Raw genomic sequence first — 25944 nt, 5'->3', positions numbered from 1 at the left:
AAATATAATAAGGTTTCCTGTGTCATTACTGAATGCACTCTGTTTCCCCTTGCTATATAAATATAAAATTCTCCCCAAATTGGTGCATAGAAACAGGGTGTATATTTAATGCGGTATAGTAGGTTTTTATTCTGTTAGAATGATTGTTACAAATTGATATGCATCTTGGATCTGTTCTTGAGAGACATTAATAAACCCCATGATATAGACATTCCTACTTCAAGATCAAGATTCCTGTCTTGAACTGCTACTAAGACGTTAGACATGATTCACTGTGAGGAACCAAACAAATGTAATATACAGGGCAACCCTTTCCTTGAAAAATTCAACTAGTCCAAACATTAGAATATTTCTGCGTAGCAAATAATTTCCTATAAATAAGAAAAATGGCATCTGCATTTATAAAAAATACATTTGTTTAACATGACAAAAAAGAGATGCCTCCCTCAGGAATAGTACTAGAAGACTGGGTCATTCCGAACGTAAGCACAGTGAACACTGTGGCCAATTACACTGATCAAATACCTCATTGATATAAGTATACAAGCTCACTTGGGTAACACTTATTAGGACGAGGCTGATCTTGTGGCAGGGGGTGGGCTTATGTATGTATACACACGCATGTTACATCACTGCTCACCAGGTACTATTTTAGGTTGCGGGTTTATGTATGTATACACACATCTGTTACATCACTGCTGGCGAGCTTCTATTATAGGTGGTGGGCTTATGTATGTATACACACATCTGTTACATCACTGCTGGCGAGCTTCTATTATAGGTGGTGGGCTTATGTATGTATACACACATCTGTTACATCACTGCTGGTGAGCTTCTTTTATAGGTGGTGGGCTTATGTATGTATACACACATCTGTTACATCACTGCTGGCGAGCTTCTTTTATAGGTGGTGGGTTTATGTATGTATACACACATCTGTTACATCACTGCTGGCGAGCTTCTATTATAGGTGGTGGGTTTATGTATGTATACACACATCTGTTACATCACTGCTGGCCAGGCGTTGTTACTTCCAAATCAACCCGTGCTTCCCATGAGGCAGAATTTAGAGTGACATTGAGTCTTATGTAGACTCTTGCACTTCCCTTGGACAAGGTGTGGCCCTTAGTGAAATGGGGAGAAGTGGTGCTCACAGAGCTAAGGTGATGTCCCCCAAATTAAAGAGTAGGCTGTGCTTGGTGTTACAGACCTGGGAAGCTAAGGATGAAAGATTCTAAGTTCAAGGCCATCTTAGGTACATAGACCCTATTGCAAAAATAAAATGAAAACAACTAAAAAAATAGCTAGTAAATTGCAGTGCATTTCTTTATTTAAGCCCAATGCTTTTGATTCAAGCCCCTATTTCCACTTATACAAATTTCTGGTACAATTTTAACGAATCAGTTTATGAGTGAAATTCTTAAACTTCTGGTCAATTGATCTCTCACCTAGCCTAGTCCTAGAATCGCTGTGCTTATGCATAGGAAGATTAAAATTCCAACATCAAAGAACATTTCATTTCTTATCTTTAAGTATTATCATGGTTTATGTATTAAAATGTAATAACGATTATGTCTCCACAGGTTGGTACAGAGGATTTGCCTTAAAAAACCCAAATATCAAGGTAAAAAGGGTTATTTATAACTGTAATTATAAGATTTATTTTTTACTGAAGATGATTATTTAAATTATTTTGCTGTACAAATGAAATTAGAGTTGGACTCTTAATTAGGCTCCCAAACTGATAATACAGAGTCTCATAATTTTGGGAATTCCTTTGAATTGGGATTAATATTAAGGTAAGACACTGAAGCTATAATTCTCTATAGCCCTCGAAAATTGTGCTGGCAAGTGCTTAAGCTTGTTAGATAGAAGCAAAACCTTTTGAAGTGTTAGTTTTCCAGAGAGGTAAATTAAAATTCAGGCAGAGGAAATATATTACAAAGGAAATCCTGAATAGTGATATTTAGTCTTTAAATTTCCTGTGGTCTTGTTTGGAAAGGCGCCAGTATGGAGGAGTAGGTTCGTTTTAGTGTCGTGATAAGGGTTCCTTGGGTGATGGGAGCTGAATTGAGAATGCAGCACTTGGAAGCGCTCTTCTCTCTTGCCATTCGTGGAAGGCCCTAAGAGTCACTGTCGGTATTCATATTAAACCCCGGGAAAGTAATGGGACTTTCATTTTATCTTTCATTTGGGAAGTTTGTGGCTTTTAATAGGAATCACTACTCTGTTCCATTCCAACCATCAGAAGCTTTTAAATGCCCCCATAGTCTTCCCGTTGTTTTTTTTTTTTGTCTTTTATTTTACTGGTGTGTGTGTGTGTGTGTGTGTGTGTGTGTGTGTGTATGCGCGCGCTGTGCCCATACAGCAAGGCCCGTAGGTCATTCTCTCCTTGCCATGCTTCTCCCAGGGATCGAACTCAGGTTGTCAGGCACGGCAGCAAATGCCCATCTAATACAATCATATACATCATTCATAGTTTTGATTTAATTCTGGCTTTTTTAAAACTGTGGATGACAAATTGTATCATTTCTCATTTTCAAAATAGAGTGGAAAGTTTTTGCCTGTCTCTGCTTAAACACAGCTTCTGCAAGAACATCCAACTGTGTTTCATTACTTCATTTCATTATTTTAGATCAGTCCCAAGGAAAGCCTAAGGGACAAATGAGCATATAAATTTAATTTCTGGATACTTTAGCCTTCATTTAAAGATTTTTTTTAATTTTTGGGCATATGCAGCGCAATGCAAATATAGCCTTGATATTTAATTATTCATCTAGCACACATTTCTGAAAAGATTATTATGGTTTCTCTGTAACTTGTGTCTCATGTCATAAATGTTGATTTTGACTTTTCTTTTTTTGGGTTATTTTATTTGTTAATTCTGTCATATTGGAATATATATAAATCTTTTAAAAATAGTTTTTAAACAGTCTATTCCTATTACTGTAGACTATGTATGTGTGTATATGTGTGTGTGTGTGTGTCTGTGTGTGTATAATTGAGCTCAACACTAAGCCATCTGACCAGCCCAAATTTTGTTTGTTTGTTTGGCAATACCGTGAATTAAGCCCATGACCCCCTGTTAAGCAGACAAGTGTTCTCTCACAGAGCTCGGCTGTCAGCTAAAGTCATTCATTGTAACATAATTTCAGCCTGGTCTGATGTTACGTGTCTGTAACCCCAGCACATGAGGGCTAAGGTAGAAAGATTGCTGAGTCTGAGGACAGCCTGGTCTGTGAGTTCCTTGCTGGCTGGCCTATGGTTTGAGACCATGTCTCATAAACCAATTGCCAAATAACAATAACATCAAAGGTAATTTTTTTCCATTTATAAACCACAGTTTTTATATAGAAGTATTGAACGACTTTCTTTTCTGCTTTATGGAGAACGTACTTGTTTAGCTGGGCAAAGTAGTAGCCCAGAGCCGTAAGTCAGCTTTGAGGAAGTGTAGCTGCAGGATTGCCACAAGTTTAAGGCCAGCCTGGTCTACAATAAATTCCAGGTTAGATAAGACTACACGGCAAGACTCTGTTGCAAAAAAGAAGTAAATGAAACAAAAAGAATGTGAGATGTTTTTCCCCATTATATTTAGAAAAATCTCTAAATGTGTTAAGTTGGAATAGGTACTAGAAATAACGGCTTGTGCCACATTGCATTTTAGCCCCTAGAGTGGGCTGGTGTTTTGCTGTTCCTCATATTGTCTGGCTTGTTAACTGTTTCAGATATAACTGCTTATGAACAATTGACTTTAAGAGACAGCTAGACCATAACCTTCATGTTTTCTCTTCCAGGGTATATTTCCTTCCAGCTATGTTCACTTGAAAAATGCCTGTGTAAAGAACAAAGGGTAAGAATGCATTGTATTAGTAGTGGAAGGTTTCCCACAGCTGCCTTGGAATTGCAAGGCTTAGTAATTGTATCGCAAAATGACCTACAGAAGATCAAACCATGTTCTTTGTTGTTTGAGAGGAGATACTAGAACAGCAGATAGAGATAATTCAAGAACCCAGTTCTAAGTGCTGAGGCACAGGACATCCTAGGATATGTCCATCAATAATGTTCAGCCACAGGGACATCCTAGGGTACAGCCGTCTCTCATTGTCCATAGATCATCAAACTTGTTTAATCTTAAACAGAGAAACTGGTTTTTCTTGTTTCCTGAATTTTAGGGACACTTGCCAGGCAGGGGACCTACCAGGGTGAGGAAGAGTGCTTGCTATGTAAACCTGACAACCTGAGTTTGATCTTTAGATATCACACACAAAGGAAAAAGAAAACTCCATGAAAATGTCCCCTGACCCTCACATGTATGCAAGAGTACATGTATGACCTCACACATACCATGCACACACAGTACTAACACAAAGAAGTTAAAAACAAAGCTGTATGTGGTGGTTCACATTTAAGCCCAGCACTCAGGAAATAGGGACAGGTGGATCTCCGTGAGTGATAGGCAAGCCTGGCCTATGCAGTGAGCTCCTGGCCAGCCAGGGCTACATAATCAGGCCCTGCCTCATGGAGGATGCCTGGCAATTTCTTCCCAGTTAGTAGAGCAAGGTCCAGCAAGATTGGGGCCTCAGCACACATCTTGTGCTGATTCGGGGGCTTACATCTTGGGGGGCCTTTTCTGCCAAAGTGGAGGTGGCGGCTGCTAGGTGAGGGTCTGGGCCCTTCAGTTTCAGCCAGAGCTCTTAACTGTTGAGCTGTTGTTGTTGTTGTTGTTCCTGGTGTACTGGAGTATAACTGCCCTGACGCTATGAGCCCTAAGAAACTGTAAATGTGGATAAAGGTGTCCCAGAATTTGCTTGTTTGAGTTGAAGACTTACAGGTTCTAGGCCTTCACCAGGCCTGAGGGGAATTATAGGGCAATAAGAACTCACGGTGAATGGCCTCTTTTCTAAAAAGGAGTTACTGCAGTTGGTGTCGAACCATGGTTCTAGGACTCTAGGAGAAAAGCTTTGTCCTGAAAATGTTCAAGGACACAGCATGTCGGCTGCTTGTTTTTCCCAAGAGTAAGATCTCCAGGATGTAAATATCACCCAACTTGTCTTAAGCATATTTTTAACGTGATGGACCGACCACTGGGATGAAACCGATGCAAAGTTTGTCCCAGAATAGCTGAACGAAATACATTTCAGGGCAGTTACTAAGATAGTTTATTTCAGCACTAATTTAGGGGTTTATGTAATTAATACAAAAGAGCTGTCCTGTCTACATGGTATTTTGTGTTTAAACTTTTGCATTTTGTTTGAACAACCCCAGATGAGCTTTCCACATATTGAAATGTCCGTGGTTCATCCCTAGATCTTCAGAGCAAAGTAGGGTCCATGGTGAGGCTCTTGAAATTAAATGATAGTTCATGAATTAGGGCAGGCAGCTTCTGTATTGTTTAATTCTTGCCGAGACCTTACTTTTAAAATGTTGAATTCAGTGGCAAGAATTCCTGGGGATCTCTTCTTCCCTCTTGGGCTTTGTATAGATCATTTTCTAATCTCTGAATCCAGATATTCATCGCTTAAATTACAACAGCTGCTTCAAAAGCTGAGTAAATATTCTACCTTTGGGAAGTGCCATGTGTAGGTTCTTTGAACCGTCCTGTATCCTCCACAAGGTTTATGTTACTGTTTACATTCTTTCTAGTTTTAAGTTCCAGCTTTACATTTTCAGCTTCATTTATGCCCCAGAAAGAAGGGAAAGATTCACAGGACAGTTTTTTTTCTCTTTCTTTCCTTCTTTCTTTCTTTCTTTCTTTCTTTCTTGCTTGCTTGCTTGCTTGCTTTCTTTCTTTCTTTCTTGCTTGCTTGCTTTCTTTCTTTCTTTCTTTTTTTTAGCAATAATGAGAAATGAGGAGATGGAACACAATGAGGGGAAGAATCAAGGCAAGATTTTAGTTTCTGCATTCACGTTAGGAAGATTTCCCCAAAGACAGATGTACATACTTGGACATAACATCCTAAGGACCTGCTGAGCAGTTTGCCTCATGCTAATAAGGACTCTCCCTTGGAGTTTAATAAGCTGTTTCCTTTTACATATGAGATGTTGGCCTTCAGACAAATAAACCTGAAATAAAGGAAATAGTCCCCATTGATATTGCTGATTGTGTTCTTCTGAGAGACAGTAATGATAATGACCATGTAACCTCTTGAACCTGCACAAACCCAGAAAGGATTTGACAAAAGAAACTGGAGATGAAGAAGATTCTTCTGTGCTAAAGGCATGACCCAAGGGCCATCTAAAGTTCCTCCCATTTATCTCTTCATGATGCTTCCTTTTAGCATACCTGACTAATACTTATTTCTGGCTGTAAAAGAAGAAATGAAGAGTCCATTATATTAAACACAGAGAGGAACCTTCTGCAATGAACATGCTAATGTCTATGACATATTAAGCCTCGGCTGTGCTGTATCGTAACAGTATTAATCAAGCACATTTTTTTTCATTGGCCTTTTCCAAATAATATGATTAAGGGGTTAGTGAGCTCAAATGGATGCTTAGGGAATGCTCTAGTTATGGGTTAGCTACAAGTTCACACGCCGTCCATCCTGGTGGCTAAGTAGTGTTTCTTTCAGTCCTGTTGAGTCCTCTGGTCATAGCGCTTGGGTGCCAGAGGTCGCCTCATAGTTGGTGTCGTCTGCTGATCTTGTGGCAGGTGAAAGAGATTGAGAGATTATAGAGAGATTAAAAGAGTTGTTTACTGGCCAGGCTGTCTCAGAAGTAGAATGCTAATGTTCTTTCTCCCCATCAGTCTTCACCTAGATCAAGTGGCTGGGCCCTTGGCCATTGTACTACCCTCATGGCTAGCCTTCCTCAGATAAGCTCCTAGTCACATCCTGGTTGCTGCTGTACCTCTAAGGGCTTTCTTTCCAGGTTGATCTTCTTGAGTGTTAAAGAGGAAATGTTCTCTCTGGCATATATGTGTGTGTATATATATATGTTTTTGTCATCTTCAACTTCACAGACAATTTGAAATGGTTATTCCCACTGAAGACTCGGTTATCACAGAGATGACGTCCACATTAAGAGACTGGGGAACTATGTGGAAACAGCTCTATGTGGTAAGTAACTTTTTCAGGGTGTCATTTTTAGTTTGAGAATTGTCTTCAGAAATATGTGACCATGAGTACCTGTCAACAAATATTTGAGAGCTTACTGTAGGTCACTGGCTCTTCTTGGGAAGTCAGGGGTGTAGATCTTGCTTAGTCATATTTTGTATTATAATCCCGTTGTCCCCCAGGAGCATTGGCATTATGCATTGTATTTCAATACCACAAGAACATAAAAGATAGGTTTTCTAACATCTAACCAAATGAGTGTTTATGTGGGCCTAGTTTTAGATTTCCTGAATATTTTTAATTTCAAAATGAAGCCATTCTCAATACAGCTTTAGTGGTTGTGTCCTTCAGCGAGTCTTACTTCTATGAATGATTTGAGTATATTGTAAATGAAAATTTAGCTAGGGTCAGAAAGTATTCTAAATATTCTAAGGAAGGAAAGTCGAGTTTATTAAAAAATGGGTTATAGTTATGTCTATGTATTAATTTACTTGTTATAACTAATTACATTGTTCAGATGGCCCTATCCTGCTGGAGCGGGTGGCTTTAGAACTCATTAGGAAAATCCACAGGATAGTTTAGGTTTTAGATGAGTTGCTGAAGTGTGGCCAACAGTCTATATACCTCTGGGGCTCTGTGCTGAGACAGAGCCAGGGAAATGCACATGTGGCTGCTAGATTTTTTTTTCATTTTAATTAGAAAGATCATAAACCCCAAGTATTATTGAAAGTATTGCATTGAAAGTAACTTTGTAAAGTATTTGATCTAGTATATCTTTAAAATACTCAACATACTATATTCATAATATCTCTGTCTCTCTCTCTCTGTCTCTCTTTCTGTGTGGTGTGTGTGTGTGTGTGTGTTTGTGTGTGTGTGTGTGTGTTAGAGAGAGAGAGAGAGAGAGAGAGAGAGAGAGAGAGAGAGAGAGAGAACGTGCACACACATATCTGTGTCCTTTTGTACTTGAGCAAGGGTATCACTTGTTTTCTTTGCTATTACTGTTAATGAGGACCAAAGTTGATTTTGTCTTGTTCAGTTATTTCTACATGCTTTTGAGGTCATAACCACTCTGGGGCATCTATTCTGGAGATAGATTTGGTTGCTTTGAAGAGCTGCACGTAGTAAAATCTACAAGTAATATTTTTGGCTACTGTTCCAAGTAACAGGAAAGAGATTGATTAGCTAATACTGTGTGATACTGGGATAATAGACAGTTGTTTGAGGAGCAAATATGGAATTCAGCCCAAATGTAGATTGACTTTTGGAACCAGGATGATGCAATCATGTTGGGCTTTCTGGTTTCTCTTTCTATGGTTGCATAAATGCTTTGGTTCAACATGCATTTCTTTTTGCTTTTTTTCCCCCCAAGACATGGTTTCTGTGTGTAGCCCTGGCTGCCCTGAAACTCAAAGACCTGCCTGGCCTCAAACTCAGAGACTGCCTGTCTCTGCCTCCCAAGTGCTATGATTAAAGGAGTGCACTGCTACGCCCAGGTAGCATCTAACCTTTTCCCTGAAAGATGTCTGGGGAAAGCGATAAGTTTTGTAGATTGCAAATAGTATACGAGGTAATGTATTGTGTTTCTGCTTCTTCTTTGGGATGGTTGGCTAGCCTGATCTATGAGGACAGAGGAGGCAGAAGCAGGGAACAGGGCTCAGATGGCTCTGGGCACAGTGGAGATGACTTCAGTGCATCAGCTCAGCTTTATTTCAGAGTATAGGAAATATACAGGACTGGGGAGCCTGGGGACAAACCCTAATTTGCATTAAGTGACACAGTCCTATCATAAAGCTTCGTGTGTGGCAGCAGGGTCCTATAGCAAAATTCCTAGTACAAATCTTAGTTACCTTATAGACAGCAGGGGAAAGGCTTCTAGAAGGATACTGTGCCAAGGGTCATGCTAGAGATAAATCAGGCATCCAGGCTTAGAAACAGCTTTCAGATAAAGTCAGCCCTCTGAGCCCAAACACAGTCTCCAGATAAGGGCTGGTGGAAAGCAAGAAGTCTCGCTGTGGGGGAGGGAGTCTTCCCTGTTGCCACGCTTAGGGAAAGCTTCCAGGGTCTGGTAGACTTGCAGCCTAGGACCAGCAGGATCTCCCAACAGTGTATGTAGACGTTTAGCCTATAAGAGAATGGTAACTGCTCAAGAAACTCTAGTTTGTTCTTTTAAATGGTGTTGTTAAGGGCTTAAATAATAACCTTTAAAATATGTTTAATAAATCCAGCAGCGTAAGCAGGAAAAGTGTCGAGGAAGCATGCAGCTGTCTTGGCGCAGCCCTCGAGCTATGCTTTCCTCCCCTTCCTCCCTGGGGCTCCTCCAGGTGCTTTTTATTCTTGAGTCTTAGCAAAGATGATTTATCCCAAGTCCAACACTAAGCAGTACCACCGGAGTCAAAATCTAGGTCTCCCGCCACTGAAACCTGTTCTGTTCTCATTTGCAACCTAGTGAAATCAGCCACCTCTAAAATAGGAAACCACAGTTCATTCTGGATGCATGTCCAAACGCACTGTGGGGATTTCTAGGCACTGTTTCAATCCAGTTGTTTATTATTGGAATATACTCTTTTCCTTTACTACTAAATGGAATACATTTTTTTAAAAAATATTTCTTAGAATGCTTCTTAGCTCTCCATTCTTTTCAAATTCAGTTTTTTGCAAAATATAATTTTGTGAGCAGGTCCTCTATTTATGTTTTTCATCGTTTTCGTTTTGTGTGATAAGTTTGTCTGATAAGCCCAGTGCTATTCTTCCTGCTTTGCCCTCCTGCAGCCAGTATTAAAGGTATGGACCACTATGCCCAGCTAAAGGTATGGACCACTATGCCCAGCTCTTTCTCTTAAAGTTAGCAGGGCACATTTGATGGGTAGGCCCATTGCGTGGTGGGATTATCCCTTCCATTTTTAGAGTTTCTCCCTCAGAGGGAGCTGACCAGCCAGCTAGTTTTCATTTTTATGAAAAGATGTTGCTTCCTTCTTGCATCAGCATCCCCTTGTCAGAAGATATGATGTATAAGATCAAGTTCACACTCCTGAACATGAGCAGGCGCGTGCCTTTTCCCCTGTGATGGTGAGGGTGCCATCTCTCCTTTGCTGCACGAGTCCTGACTTTTTATAGCACTCTTATGCAATTTATTTTCATTTGGTCGATATTTTTTTCCTTCGTACCACAGGTATCTTCAAATGTCCCTTGGTCTTCTGCTTCTTCAATTGCAGGACTTAAACAGGAACTGCTTCCAGAGGTGTGCAAGAAATAACGCCCATAAATCACTGTTTGCTCCTTCCTCTCCACCCCTGGGAGCTCAGGCACAGCTGCCGTGGATGGGGACAGTCACTGAGCAGTTAATTACAAGAATATTGTGTTGCAGAGCCCTTGTAATGGCTTGTAAGAGTGTGTAGAACATGAGAAAGGAGCAGGCAGTAATAGAACACAGTAATGGAAAACAGGCTCGATAGAGTGAGTTAGGAGTTGAGAGGAGAAGGAGGTTATTTATGGCTTGGAGGATCCGGACCTGGTTCCTGGAGAAAGCTTCCTGTTCTCCTAGCATCTCTGTCAGACCTGCACAGCACCCAATGGCGCCTCAAAACATCAAGTAGTAACAGCAAAAAATGCATCACTGCATTTTAATTTTTATATATATATACATACTTAACATATATATGTATCTTTACGTATGACATAGAACATGATAATTTTTGTGTCTTATAGCTCTAGAGAATGTCTGGAGGATAATAGCCTATAAATTCATATCACTGTTTATGTACACCCATGGTTCTCGATCTGTGGGTCATGACAGCCTAGGGTTGCATATCAGATATCCTACATATCAAGTATTTACCTTATGATTGATAACAGTAGCAACCTTACAGTTATGAAGTAGCAATGAAATAACTTTATGGTTGGGGGTGGTCAGTACAGCATGAGGAAGTATATTTAAAAGGGTCACCGCATTACGAAGGTTGAGAATCACTGGCGTCGACTATGAATTATATTTGTAGAAAGTAGAAGCATATCTATGACTGAGAAAGACGTGGGGTAGATACCCTGTGTCTCTGTGGTAAGATGTCTAGTTTTTCAGTGTTGGTAAAGACACAGCTTTTGTTGGGCTTATTGTGAGCCATGTTGAACCACAATAGCACTAGGAAGATGCTGCTCACTCTGGGGTGCGTGTTTTCCTTCACACTTGTCTGCGAGCTCCTCTGTCTTCACAGTAACTCCCCGTTGTAGATGCTGTGGTGCTCTTTACAGAGGAGAAAATTCAGAGAGCTTGTTAATGAAATGCTAGTTTTCCTCTAGGACAATGCAGGTGGAAGCCAGGCGACAATCCTCCATCTCCTAAGACAGTTCTTCACTGTGTGCCCTGTCACGTATGTGATCACAAAACCAGAAAACCCATGTCTTCCTGGGAAACAGTACTGTCCAGTCTTAGTGATGGCTAAGGTTTCACCCATCTTTCTTCCACAAAACCATGGTGACTGGTGACTTTGACAGGGATTATGTTGAGGCTGTGTGATCGTTTGAAATAAATAAGAAAGCCCCATTTCCTATGAGTCTGAGTTTTGACCAGATAATGGCAGTGAACACTGATCAGTGTTTAAGTCTGAAACCTCCTTGTGTGTCCAAATTCATGACAAGATTGATGAAGAATTCGTACCAACCTTCAAGAAATAAGTGGGTGACAGTGTTTTCCATGTTGTTGGTTTTAGGTGCACGTAGCCAAGACTCAGACAAACTGCTTGACAGGGGCCACACCTTAAAGCATAGTAGAGATTGTGTAGAGATAAGAAAGAAACTCCAGGAGAGGAAAACCAGGCTATGCTCTCAGGCAGAGGCTAAGCCAAGCCTAGGGAAGGAACACAGCATCTGTGTTAGGGAGCTGAGAGGTCACATTTGGCTTGGACAGGAGAGCAGCATTTCGAGACTTGCGTGAAAATACATAGAGGTGCATGTCACTCCAAGCACAGGAAGTGGGATAGATTTATTGGTGGAGACTCTGTCTATACCATGGCAAACCCGTGGTCGCCTACCCCCTTTGGTTACCTTCCATTCCAGCCAGAGGACTGACTGCCAAGTCTCCTTGTTTACATATTCCCTAGAGAAACGAAGGTGATCTCTTCCACCGCCTCTGGCACATCATGAACGAAATCCTAGACCTGCGGCGGCAGGTGCTCGTTGGCCATCTTACCCACGACAGGATGAAGGACGTGAAGCGCCACATCACTGCCCGACTGGACTGGGGGAATGAGTGAGTACTGATGGTTGCAGAGTGCTGGGAGTGAGGTAGAGCAGGCATGCAGGTGCTACTAGGTGCAATCACACACAGGTTTCCTCATGCTCCTCATTTCAGGCTTCGTGTGGACCGTCAATGATGGAGCCAGAAGCCACATCTCATGGGTCTCATATGAGCGCTTAAATATTTTGCTTTCTAATGTCTGATAGTGTGACGGTGGACAGTTGGTCACAAGAAATGTAATATTCATGGAGATGCAGTTTCTGACTAAAATGTGTCTTTTCACCCGTTAGTGTTTAGCTTTGGTAGATGAGTTTTCTTTTATGTGTACCTCTTCTGTGTCATGGCGTGGATGGGCAGTGTGGTGCGGAGGGAATCACAGATCTTCCCAGCCTCTGCTAAATGCCTTATGATGCATGCACAGCTGTGCTCAGCCCTGTGCAGGCAGATAGCCGCTCTGAAGAACTGCTTAGGAAAGCTCAGGTAAAGGCCGTCATTGACTGAGATTTAGTTTTAAATAAAAATGTGAGGGACTTATTTAAGGTAACAGCTAAGCACTTAAGTAGTAAATCTAATTACTAGAAGCTCTGATCCAAGCTGATACTCTACTCTCTAGGAGTATTAACATAGGAGTGACAAGATAGGACATGCAACTTTGTCTGTGTGTCTAGTGTGCACAAAACCAAAGACTAAGGCAATGATGTCATTTCTTAATACCCTGCCAGGCCACACCCTTACCTTCTCGAATGTTATCAAGCTCCTCTGTGCTCTTTGGCATTTAGTGATCTCATTCTGGGGTGTCGAGAGGGTGGAGAGAATGGGAGTGAACATGGGACATATAAAGGGAAACCACCGAGAAGGAAGCCACGAGTAATTTACCTCCTTCTGAATCTGGAAAAGCCCACCTGGAAGAAGAAAGTTGCTTCCCCTAGATATAGGAAGCGGCTTTCTCAGAAGCCACACTTGATTTCGGCCCAACTGTTCAGGGAATACACAGGCCCACGACCAGATTTTAACCCTCCCTCTTGCCCACCGCGCTTGTCATATCTTATTGAATATGATATGCCACTCAACTTTCTACAGACAATAAAATATTCAATTTAAATATGCCTAGAGGATTCATTCCTATGGGAAATAAAAGCAAGAAGGCAGGAAGAGGGACTAGGGACTATATATTTTTTTTTACTTTTTCCCCCTTTATTTGTTTGTTTATTTGTGTGTATGTGTGTATGCACGTGATGACCAGAGGACAGCTTGTGGGAGCTGGTTCTCTGCTTCCACCATGTAGGTCCTGGAGAGTGAACTCAGGGCCTCAGGATTGGTGGCAAGTACACTTGCTCTCTGGGCCATCACTCCTGACCAGATCAGTTTTAAAAACTGGAAGCAAATTTCTGAAAGATTCTCTGTTGTGTGGAAGAACTGAGCTAGAGGACAAAAGCCTTTGTATTTCCCGAGGATGGATTGGACAGAGAACTCGCTCTGCCTCGTGCTGGGCTGGAGTTGCAGCCTTGATGCTGAGTTTCTCCTTTGTGCCTGGCCTCATGGGATCCTTGCTCTCTTTTGTTTGGTTGATCTTGTGCTGTTGCTGCTGCTACTGCTTTTGCTGCTTCTCCTCCTTCTCCCTCTCCTCTTTCTCTTCCTCCTCCTCCTTCTTTATTCAAGAGAAGGTTTCTCTATGCATCCTAAGTTGTTCTGGAACTCAATTTGTAGACAAGGTTGGTCTCAAACAGAGATTGTTCTCCCTCTGCCTCCCAAGTGCTGGGAAAGGTGTATGCCACCATGCCCACTTAGTCCTTAGTCTTACTTTTAAAATCCTTTGATATTTCACTTGGTTATTGGTCACTATGCCAGTCTTTATTTAAATGAGGACTAGTTTGTTAATAAGGATGTTGGATGGAGTTAGATTACGAAAAATCATGGGGAAATGTGGAAGAGGCAAAGAAACCAACCAACCAGCCCTTTTCAGTTTAATGAAGGGAAACTGAAGGATGGGGAAGCAGAGAAAAAATTTGAATTAGGATTGTATTAAGGATAGGATTTTATTTTGAATTAGGATTATATTAAGGCTAGGCTTTTATTTTGAATTAGGATTGTATTAAGTCTAGGTTTTTGACTTATATGAGTTTTAGCTTGTGCTTTGGCCAGTTCTATTGCTAATTTATGAGAAGTTAGTTAAAAATAATGCTTGACAATGAAAAGAATAATTTAAATCATCCTTAAACCCATGAATTTTCTCATTCTCTTCTTCTATGTTCTTTAAATTTTATTGATGATTTATTTATGAATATTCAACATTAGGGTTATACATTTGCCATAGTCCTTTAAGGATAAATTCATTCGCTTATTAAAGAATGCTAAAAGGAAAGCTAATTAAGATAATTTCTTTGCCTATTAAACTAGGTCATATTGTCCTGGGAAATGATCTGTCAGCACATAAATCTCTTACCAAACATGAGTTAAGAATGTGCTCAGTGTCACGTTGCATCCTGGACTGCAGAAGAGCAGCGAAGAGGAGTTCTCTGGATGGGGGAACTTAGATGAAGTAGGCAAGGTCCTCCTTGTTCCATAACAAAATCAGAAAAAGGTAGTTCTCTCCTGAAATCCCCAGACAGAATTAAAGTGGGGGTACAGATTTCTGTAGCCTCTGAAGTATGAAGAGAGTACACAGAAGGGCAAAGACATTCATCCTTCTTCCTGGTGTCCCAGAGTATTTTAGTGGCTGGGTTGATATAAAAATTGTCCCTTCCTCCCCAGGCCTGGCTTTCTGTATCCTATATGCTCTTAGTCCATCTGTTTTCTCTAGGCCTTGCCTAATTTTTCCATATTCTTTATAAAGTATTGCCCTGATACTTTATTCTTTGAGCTAAGAAACCTCAAAGAGTGGTTTGTTTACCCTTAGATAGTTCCTATTAACTGACAAAAAAAAAATGAATTGCCACAGGTAAGATGTTTTCCTCCCTATTTTGACTTCAAGAAGCTGGCAGCAGCTGATAGCTCCGGCCGTTCAGAAAAGAGACATTGAATGCTTCTCCTGTCAGCAGCAGTCCAGGAAGGGCCAGAAGATCACAGCTGGGGCTGAGCTTGACTCAGCTCTGTAGTGCTAGAGATGTGTGGCCCTTCATAGATCTTTTCTGTCTGGTGTGCTGTGGATGGTCCTGAATTCCCCGGTTCGGACGCACAAAGAAGGAATATCTTTGACAACCCGTAGCTAAGCTATTGGGCTCATTTGGGTTGAACATTTTATGTCAACCTCTCTGACTGCCAGCCAGCTGACATCTACAGATGTCAGGTGCCCACGCGAGGGCCAGCCAGATAAACGTCAACAAGAGGAGACAGTCACACAAATACCCTGTACTCTCATCCCCCCCCGCCCCCGGGAGAGAATGTAGCTTAGGCACCCACCTCGTAGAATAAACTCTGACTAAGGCAGATGCTAAGATTCTTATGTGATTGTACGCGCTGTATCCTGTAATACAAAAGCTTTCGTCAGCAAGGTAAACCTGGTGTCAAATGGTACAGCCTAGTTCCGAGACTGCCGGGAGGGGACAGAGAATGGGAGCTGACCCTGCAGAGTCCCTGGAGTGGAATAGCGTAGGAGGATGTGACTAGTTTGAGAATAAACAGCTGTACTTATTGTGATCTGAAAATTCAACTGAAAGAATAGACTTGCAGTTCCTTTGAGCATCATTTAAGAAAATAAGGAAGAATTTTAGTGTCAACTGACAGCCTTCCCATTTTAACAGCTAGTGTTTTTTCAGGGTGGCTGGGCAGTACTTGGCTTGAAGTAGGCATTGAATTAATTTTAATAATGCAACTTTAATGAAATGTTGAAGCAGAGAATTTCAGGATTCTCTGTTATTTTCAATACAGAAGCGAAGAGAACTGTAGTTCTATGAGAAGTGCACTGCCGGAAGGCTTCTGTCTTGGAGAGTTGTAGCTGGAGGCTGCCCAGTCCTGCAGTCACTTATAAAATAATCACTCAGGGGCTTAATTATAATTATTTGTCCAATGGCTCAGGCTTATTATTAACTAGCTCTTACATACAAATTAACTCATTTTTATTAATCTGTGTACCGCTATGTGAAACTGTGGCTTATCTTTCGGCAGCTGCTGGCGTCTCTCAACTCTGCCTTCTTTCTCCCTTTATTTAGTTTAGTTTTCCCGCCTCGTTATATTCTGCCCTGCCATAGGCCAAAGCAGCTTTATTCATCGACCAGTAAAAGGACCACGTATTCATTCACAGTGTGCAGGAAAACATCCTACATCAGAGAGTGATGCTGAGAGGGCCGCAGAGTAATTTATCCTCAACAAACTCAGAATGAAAACAGAGTGTGAAAACGAAGGGAGTATGGGTGGCAGGGACAATATGGAAGGCAGTGGGGAGCCTTTTGGGGTGATTGCTACATAAGGTTCATTTAGGGGGTAAGTGGACTCATGTGGCATTGCCATCAGTGGTACCTAGTGGTAGACATGGAGAAGAGCATACTAACAATATTGCTGGAGGGACACTCTCCAGAAAAAGGGTTACATTCACGTTCTACTGCCCATGATAAGACACGGAATCATATCAATAACCCATGGAGTGGCTAGAACCTCAACCTTAACCCCATATCGGCTACAGTAACACCTGACATAAAACCACTTCCCCACCATCGACTGGCCTAAGCCGTGCTGCCTCTCTGTTCCGTGCCTTTGCAGTCTTACCCCAGAGCGTGCCATGAATGAGAAACATGGACACGTTCCTGGGCATCACGTGGGACATATTAACTCCAGTAGGCTACATGGAACCCTAAAGGACAGACTTCTCTCTCGCCACTTCCTTTCTCTAAAACCTAATTATGGCTAACTCTAGTTTCTAGTGTACTCCAGTCCAGAAGCACTTCTGTTCCTGGCTTGTGGGTTGTTGAGTCTCCACTGTGTGCTATCAAATGGCAGGATAGTTTCATCAAGAGCATTAATGCATCTCACCATGATTTGACTCTGTCATATTCTGTTTTCCGGTTTGCCCTTTGTGCTATATTCATTCCAAATGCAGAAACAAATTCAGAGCAGGGGGTTATGTGGTTGAACAGATTTGATTACATCTCCAGATACTGTAGTGGAGACATTCTTAGTACATTCCATAAAAGGTGACTTTTCTCCCAAATGTTTGAAATTTGTTTTCTAGACAACTGGGACTCGACCTGGTGCCTAGGAAGGAGTACGCAATGGTAGACCCCGAGGACATCAGCATCACCGAGCTGTACCGACTGGTAGGTGTACAGAACGTTCGCTTGCTGCCTTACTGCTAATTTTGTGGTTTCCATGGCATTCTTGAGACTAGATGTTTTAAGAACTGGGTGTTCCAGGTTTAATTTGAAGAGAGTCGGGAGACTTGCAAGCTGAGGTGACCATGCCCCAACAGTACCAAGGCTCTTTTCCTCGCTCAGAATACGGTGAAGTTCTCCACATAGCCCTCAACAGGAAGTAAAGTTCTAGGAAGTAAATCCAGAACTTTGACAAGTCCCTTTTTCTTTTGGCTTTGTCCAGTGAAAGGCTTACAAGTCACACTTCTTTGCCTGCTGTGCTCTGGATAATAAAATGCTCATCAAGGACATTCCTGTCCCCTCCCTCCACATTAGCATTGTGTATATGGACTTCAGACAGGATCTCTAAAATTAGCCTTCAACTGCTGTTCCTCCATTCATCTTTGGGCCCCACACATTCCTAAGTGTTGGAGACCATTGATAACCCTACAATATTTTACCACATCGCCCATCCAGGATCACCTGTGATATCATTTTCTTTCCCCAGTTGCCTGGTAGTCTACCTTCCTGTTTAGTTGTTTCAACATCATCCAGTCTGTCCCTGAATTTAACCTGTGCTTCTAAATGCCTGTGTGGAATGTCTTGATAATAAATAAGCCTTCTCCAACCCCAAATTAGACAAGAAGGTCTGGGTTAGAAAGAGCTCTTAAAGGAGGTTGCTGTGTGCCTAACTTTACTGTGATCTCGATGATGACTCTCTCTCGTGCTGTATTGTTCCTGGAGGGAAGGCCCTCCAGGAAGAGGAGACTCGGTTTGAAAGGTTTTGCTGCTTTGGATGTAGTTTTCCTTTTAAGATACTTTCATGAGCACAATGGGGAATTCTCAACTGATGAGTGTGCTTACATATCTGAAAAATCGTAGGGAAAGCCGTTGGTTATGTTGGTTGGCCGTTGTAACCCGTAAGGAGCCAGTCTTAGTTAACAGCAATGCCTTCACTTTCTTCCGTGGCCACCCTTCTATTCAGGATATCCATATTTCACGCTGTGAAGAGGAATGCTTTCTGCTTTTTGAAGAGGGTTCCTTTACCCTACGCTGAGCTTTGGGCATTCAGTATTGCGTATTGCGGTTCTTTCTTGCATCTGCACTTAGTCTCACATGTCTTAAGGAAACAGTTAAACGTGATTCAAGGGGTGCTAAGAATGGCCCCCAGCAGAGTACGTGCCTGCTATGTACAAAAACTCTGGCTTCTATCCCTAGCATGGCATACACTGGGTGTGACGTCATGACCGCAGCCAGCAGAGTACGTGCCTGCTATGTACAAAAACTCTGGCTTCTAGCCCTAGCGTGGCATACACTGGGTGTGACGTCATGACCGCAGCCAGCAGAGTACGTGCCTGCTATGTACAAAAACTCTGGCTTCTAGCCCTAGCGTGGCATACACTGGGTGTGACGTCATGACCGCAGCCAGCAGAGTACGTGCCTGCTATGTACAAAAACTCTGGCTTCTATCCCTAGCATGGCATACAGTGGGTGTGACGTCATGACTGCAGCCAGCAGAGTACGTGCCTGCTATGTACAAAAACTCTGGCTTCTAGCCCTAGCGTGGCATACACTGGGTGTGACGTCATGACCGCAGCCAGCAGAGTACGTGCCTGCTATGTACAAAAACTCTGGCTTCTAGCCCTAGCATGGCATATACTGGGTGTGACGTCATGACCGCAGCCAGCAGAGTACGTGCCTGCTATGTACAAAAACTCTGGCTTCTAGCCCTAGCATGGCATACACTGGGTGTGACGTCATGACCGCAGCCAGCAGAGTACGTGCCTGCTATGTACAAAAACTCTGGCTTCTAGCCCTAGCGTGGCATATACTGGGTGTGACGTCATGACCGCAGCCAGCAGAGTACGTGCCTGCTATGTACAAAAACTCTGGCTTCTAGCCCTAGCGTGGCATATACTGGGTGTGACGTCATGACCGCAGCCAGCAGAGTGCGTGCCTGCTATGTACAAAAACTCTGGCTTCTATCCCTAGCGTGGCATATACTGGGTGTGACGTCATGACCGCAGCCAGCAGAGTGCGTGCCTGCTATGTACAAAAACTCTGGCTTCTATCCCTAGCATGGCATATACTGGGTGTGACGTCATGACCGCAGCCAGCAGAGTACGTGCCTGCTATGTACAAAAACTCTGGCTTCTAGCCCTAGCGTGGCATATACTGGGTGTGACGTCATGACCGCAGCCAGCAGAGTGCGTGCCTGCTATGTACAAAAACTCTGGCTTCTATCCCTAGCGTGGCATATACTGGGTGTGACGTCATGACCGCAGCCAGCAGAGTGCGTGCCTGCTATGTACAAAAACTCTGGCTTCTATCCCTAGCGTGGCATACAGTGGGTGTGACGTCATGACTGCAGCACTCGCACTTCAACGTTGGATGCAGAAGGATCAAAAGGTCAAAGTTATCTGTGGCTACCCAAAATTAGGGCCAACTTGGGGTGTCTGAGACCTTTTCCTTTAAACAGCTTTGGGAGACAATTGGAGGAAAGGGGAGGAGGTAGAAAGAACACAAGAGAATGCCCCAGGTTCACTCACTACTTTTAGTTCATAAAACAGATGTAACTTACATCTTTGTTTGTTGGTCTTGTCAACGTAACCCTTTTACATCAGTCAAATCTTCTCACGCCGTTTCTATACTGTTAAGTTTCCCTGTTGAGGCTACACTTTCTCACTTAAAATCCTCTCCGCATTAAATCTTGAGGCTGCACTGCCTTTGCTTCCTGGGCCCGTGTACGTCATAATCTAGTGCAGTGCTCTCCTTGGTAAGCACCACGCCAGCAAGTCTGAGGTCAGGCATTTTATGTTATGAACACATCCTGGACGGTAGCTCCAAACAGCCACATGTCCAACCTCTGTGAACTCAGCACTCACAGGCTTAGGACTTCATCTCCGTGTGTTTCCTTGCGTGCTAAGTGACGAAGTACTTCTTTCATGTGGATTATGTTGCCCTTTGTGGCAGCGTATTTGGAGACCACCTAAGCATGCAGGCAGGTTCCGCTCCTTTTCACCTTCAGTTCATCTTCATCAGAGAGGCAACATGGCAAAATAATTGATATCACATGCTCTAAATCTGGGCATTAGATTTGTCTGCATTTAATGAAATGGCTAATAGCAGCCTACACCTGATAGAAATGTAATTTTCCAGCCACCTAGATGCAGAAAATTCTAAATTGGTTATGTACATAGAGATACAGACTCCTGTATTTTTGCCATGTTGTACTCGATCCTGAACCGCAAGGGCATCTCAGAGTACGACAGAGCTTCAGACATTGTAGCCTTTCTGTCTGTTTTCTCTGGAGTCGCAAGGCCAGGGGTTCATTCACTGAGCTACTTTAAGTCTCCATGGAAGTTCCACACAACACTTGCTCTTATCTGTCCCTAGCAGAGAAGAGTTGCCCCTGGAGATTTAGCTCCAGATATGCAATAGTTGATGGCCAACTCATCGTGCCTGCCACCAACACATTTTCTTTGCCCTAGCTTGGTTTTCTATATATGATGCTGTCTCTGTCCTTGCCTTTAACATTGTATACAGGGGGGAGGGGGAGGGAAATGGGAGGCGGTGGCGGGGAGGAGGCAGAAATCCTTAATAAATAAATTAATTAAAAAAAACATTGTATACAGGGTGTTGAATTGATTTCCCCTCTGTTAACATTAACAACAGCTTTGTTGGTGGTGGTGGCCTGGACTGCAACGGTGCTGAGAGTCTAGGATCTCATGTAGACCCTGATAGATTAGCAATGTCTGCCGTTCCTGGGAAACACAATAAGGGGTGAATAGGTATTTTACAGTACAGATTTGGGTTCAAAGTCATCTTTTTACAGACAATGAGCATAAAACATAGTCGTTTTTGCACACACACACACACACACACACACACACACACACACACACACAAAATGTTTCCTCAGTAGCAATTCCATGTTCCTATTTTTAAACAAGAATTCTAGCCCCAGAAAAAGAGCAGTGTTGATGAATGTCAGAAGGACACGTTCTTTTCAGGAGGCAGCTATTTTTCTTCTCTTCAAGTTTCCTCTTGTGTTCTATCTCCATCAGGCATCCCGCACTCTACTCTTTTCTCCTGTGTAACCTGTCATCAACTGCTTGCCTCTGATTTCACCAGGGAGAGGGTAGGGAGGCTCCATACCCCAAGTTCTTGCTTTTGTTTGGCAGTGTATTATCATTTTAGATCATGGAGGTTGACAGTATATTATCATTTTAAATCAAGGACTGTGGGGTGAAGGTAAATATTCCCAGAAAAAAAAAAAGGCTTTTCCTTTCTTCTGTCCTCCCTCTCTCCTTCCCTCCCTCCCTCCCTCCCTCCCTCCCTCCCTCCTTCCCTCCCTCCTTCCTTCTCTCCTTCCCTCCCTCCCTCCCTCCCTCCCTCCCTCCCTCCCTCCCATCCACCTTCCATCTCTCCTTCTTTCTTTGTTTAGTATCATACTTAGAGCAGAAGTTCCAAACTGGTACTGTAACTTGGAGAGAAAGGTTTTGTTCTTCTTTTTTGCCAGCCCTGTTTACAACTCATTCTCCCGCAGTGATGCCTGCCTGAGCTGGGAAAGTCTAAACCTTAGCGCGCTAGCAAGAGTCTACCTGCAAAGGCTGGATTGCCAAAGGCCACATCTGAGTTCTGCTATAAAGAAAAACTAATTAGCTGAAATCTCTGCTTATTTGGGCTTGCAGAGTGTTTTTTAGGAACCTTCTATGTTTGTAGGATCTTGTGTTTTTGTTTGCAGTTCTTAGTGGCCTAGAGCACTGGTTGCCAAATAGAAAACAGTGGTTCTCAAGGATGTTTTACTCTCTCCACCAAGGCTAACTTGACATTGGCCAAAGACAGAATTTGGTTGTCACAGCAAGGGGTGGCAGTAGAGAAAGTCCATTTCAGTGTGCTTTATACCCCAAAGCTCACCACCACTCCCTCCCCAAAGGTTGAGAAACCTGGGTACAGCCCATTCATCCAGGAATTAATGCAACACATGAGGATTACCAGTTGGAGTTATAAAATCTTTGGAGTGAATCTGTTTCTTCTGCTAATAAGCACTACAGTTGAAATATAAGGTATAAGTGCACACAGGAGAGCTGTCAGGTACAGCTGCAGCTGTACACTGTGTCGTGAAGGGTTAGCGTCTGTGTTGTCGCTGTCAAGTTACAGATCCTGGCCTATTAGCACGCCTTTTAACTTATGACTGAGACGCTCTTTTCACCACGATATTTTTAGCAGTCCTCAAAAGTGGTGAACTTCCAAGAGATAAGCAAGTGGTGGTGGCACACACCTTTAATGCCAGCACTCGGGAGGCAGAGGCAGGCTGATCTCTGAGAGTTCGAAGCCAGCCTCTTCTACAAGAGCGAGTTCCAGGACAGGCTCCAAAGCTACACAGAAAAACCCTGTCTTAAAAAAAAACAATAAAATCCAAATCCTTATCTGGAAAATGGTGGGCGAGGGGAGGCTACATGCTAACGGGTGTGTGTCACAGGCGTGTAGCACAGAATCTTATTCCTAGCATGCAAAGGACAATAATTGGTTGCTTGTGGAATGCAGCAATTCATTTTCCAGTCCGCTGTGATCTGCATCTCTCCGCATATGATCTCCTTCAATGCTTCTCAGCCCTCATCACCCATTAGAACCACCTGGGGAGCCTTTACAACGACAGCTCTTGAGAAAGCTCCACTCCTAGAAATTCCCATTTAATTGTTCTGGGACAGGACCTGGCACAAGTCTTTTTTTTAAAGCTCTCTTGCTGACTCGGAAGTGCAGTCAAGGTTGAGAACCCTGCTCTCTATATATTACATTATTTGCATGGGTAAGGGAGCTGATTTGTTTCTGTTCATTCATATTGAATACCCTGATGGATGCTGGGAGCTGTGTGCTTGCGAGGTCAAGAGCAGGCACCTCTCGTTGGTCAGTTCTCTACAGAGGGACATTTGTGTCTGTGGCTCCTACTTTGGCCTTTGGTGGCCTTTCATTTCTTTGGAGTAGCTTGTGCTGTGTTACATGCTGGACTGTATATGTGGGGGTTTTTAAATAACTCAGCAAGTGAGTTAGGATTTCTAAGGGGGAAAGACTTCCTCTTGAATTAAAGAGAATTAGTTTGATGAGTGTGTGATATGTCTTTTGCCACAGTGAAAAGAATTTTGAAAGCACAAAAGAGAGCAAACCTCACAGAAAATAGGAGAATTTTGCTTCCCTCACTTTTACGGAGAGATGGCCAATGTCTGACATGACTGAAGTTCTGTTTAGTGGGCTCCTTGTTTGTGGTCTTTTGCTTTTAGACAGTTCAGAATTAAAAAAAAAAAGTATATAAATTTTCTTATGATGCCATGCAACTGCACTTTCCCCTGTAAATTGTAAAAATGACTTTTGCCCTGAAAGGTGGCCAACCATTTGGTAATTGCGGAACTCTGTTCACCAGCTTTAAAAGAAGATGATATGGAAATGTGTTTGTGTGCCTTTGCCACGAACAACTGTTCATTGCCATAGAGTTCACATCCCTCAAGTCCATGTCTGATGCTAAAATCAGCCCTTTCTGCCCCATGAGTCTCAGATGGGGAACAGCTGGCAGTCTGTGATGCTGAAGTGACCATACCCTCCTTGTTTCACCACCTCCCATTCTGCCAATGCTAAGGATTTCCAGGTCCTTTCCCGGCCTTCTTCTTCTGCATCAGTGCTTCTCACGTAGAGCTCCAAGGGCAAAGTAGACTGGCAATAGAGAATTAGAAGCATGTGCAAATTTATACATTGCCATAGTATTCTTACTGTCCTCTGTTTTTTGTTTTTCTGGAAGTATTTACGTCTTAGCCTCCAAAGGACTAGAAGAGGAAACAACCTGAACCATCACTACAATCCAACTTAGAGTCCTGTCCTAGTAGAGAGGCCAGAATTCTTGCTCCTTCCCTAGTGCTTTCCTTGGGACAGTTTTTCAAGGAGTCTCTGGATCTCCCAAACTCAAATCAAACAGCGTTTCCCTTCTAGGGTGTGTGTGTGTGTGTGTGTGTGTGTGTGCGCGTGCGTGTGTGTCTGTCTGTCTGTACGTGTGAGCATCTATGTGTATGTGTCTCTGTGTGTGTACACATGCATGTGTATGCCTATCTGTCTGTATGCATAAGCATCTACGTGTATGTCTTGTCTCCATGTGCATCTGTCTGTCTGTCTGTACATGTAAGCATCTACATGTGTGTGTGTGTGTGTGTGTCTGGGTTGGTGGGTGTGTCTGTGTGTGCATACACACCAGTTTGGCTGGTGTCTGTCTGGTCCCCCTAGTGGGTACCATCTCCACGAAGCATGGACTGTCTCTGTGTTCTCTCCCTGTTGCAGTCCCAGTGTTGGCATGTGGTAGACACCTAACAGGTATGGCTGATTGCTTGTCCCCATGGTCCCCCACCTCTAGCCTTGTGTAATTTCTTTCCTTCTTCAATCTTTGCACTTTTGGTGCTGGTCCTGTATCGCATGTTTGATAGCATCTTACCGTAGTGATGACAAGAGAAGAAGAAAACACCCTGGTGTGCCTTCCTCACTTTCGCTTCCTCGTGGGCTCCTTGGCCATCTCTCTATAGCTCTCTCCGTAGCCCCATATTAAGTTAGCATCACTTTCTTGCTTTAGTTATACAGTAAGATTTGTCCCCGCCTCATTCAGAAACTACCAAAACTTTGCAGTTTAGTATAATTTTTAAAATAGTGTTAAAGTATGAGAAATGAGAAGTCGTAGAAATATTCTTCAGTGTCCATCTATCAAATGATCTATAAGTTTAATCTGAAGGGTTTTGTTTGTTTATTAAGGGGATATTTAATGTTTTATTTTTCCCTCGGGTATTAAACCTAAAGGCTGTATATGCTATGCTAAGCAAGTGCTTTATGACTGGGCAACATCCTTAACATGTATACATACATGCCTACCTACATACACACACACACACACACACACACACACACAGAGAGAGAGAGAGAGAGAGAGAGAGAGAGAGAGAGAGAGACAGAGAGAGAGAGAGACAGAGAGACAGAGAGACAGAGAGACAGAGAGAAAGGGGGCATCTCATCAAGTTGACTAGTCTGGCTTTGAACTCCCTTTGTAGGCAGGTTGGTCTTAAACTTGAAAGTGCTGTACCTCTGCCTCCCAGGCAGCTGGGATTGCAAACTGCCCCACCAGACCAGCTCTCTTGTCTGTTCTCTAGGACAACTGGTTAGTTCTTATCAGGCAAGCTGATGAGGAGCAACAGAAAGCCTTTGAGATTCCTCCTTCTCAGATATCTGCCAATAGTTGATACCATCTTAACATTAAAATTTAAAGGAAATCTTAAAGCAAGAGCCCTTGATCATCTCAGCACAGATGCTAGAAGGAAATTTGAAATTAGATTAGATACTGATCTAGCAT

The 25944-nt window shown here is 42.8% G+C and overlaps 1 protein-coding gene across 3 annotated transcripts in view; it reads left to right on the top strand.

Annotated features, from left to right (window-relative positions):
* Dock4 (dedicator of cytokinesis 4) overlaps window positions 1-25944 on the top strand; it is a 396425-nt gene that overhangs the window by 178013 nt on the left and 192468 nt on the right. For all 3 annotated transcript variants that reach the window (XM_075948630.1, XM_075948628.1, XM_075948629.1), the window contains exons 3-7: window positions 1584-1624; window positions 3795-3850; window positions 6962-7058; window positions 12149-12297; window positions 17450-17534. In XM_075948630.1, the coding sequence (XP_075804745.1) occupies window positions 1584-1624; window positions 3795-3850; window positions 6962-7058; window positions 12149-12297; window positions 17450-17534 (428 nt within the window). The remainder of the gene's footprint in view (window positions 1-1583; window positions 1625-3794; window positions 3851-6961; window positions 7059-12148; window positions 12298-17449; window positions 17535-25944) is intronic.

The sequence above is a fragment of the Microtus pennsylvanicus genome, chromosome 14 (genome assembly GCF_037038515.1).
Source record: "Microtus pennsylvanicus isolate mMicPen1 chromosome 14, mMicPen1.hap1, whole genome shotgun sequence".
NCBI lineage: Eukaryota > Metazoa > Chordata > Mammalia > Rodentia > Cricetidae > Microtus > Microtus pennsylvanicus.
This window is presented reverse-complemented; position numbering and strand designations above follow the sequence as displayed.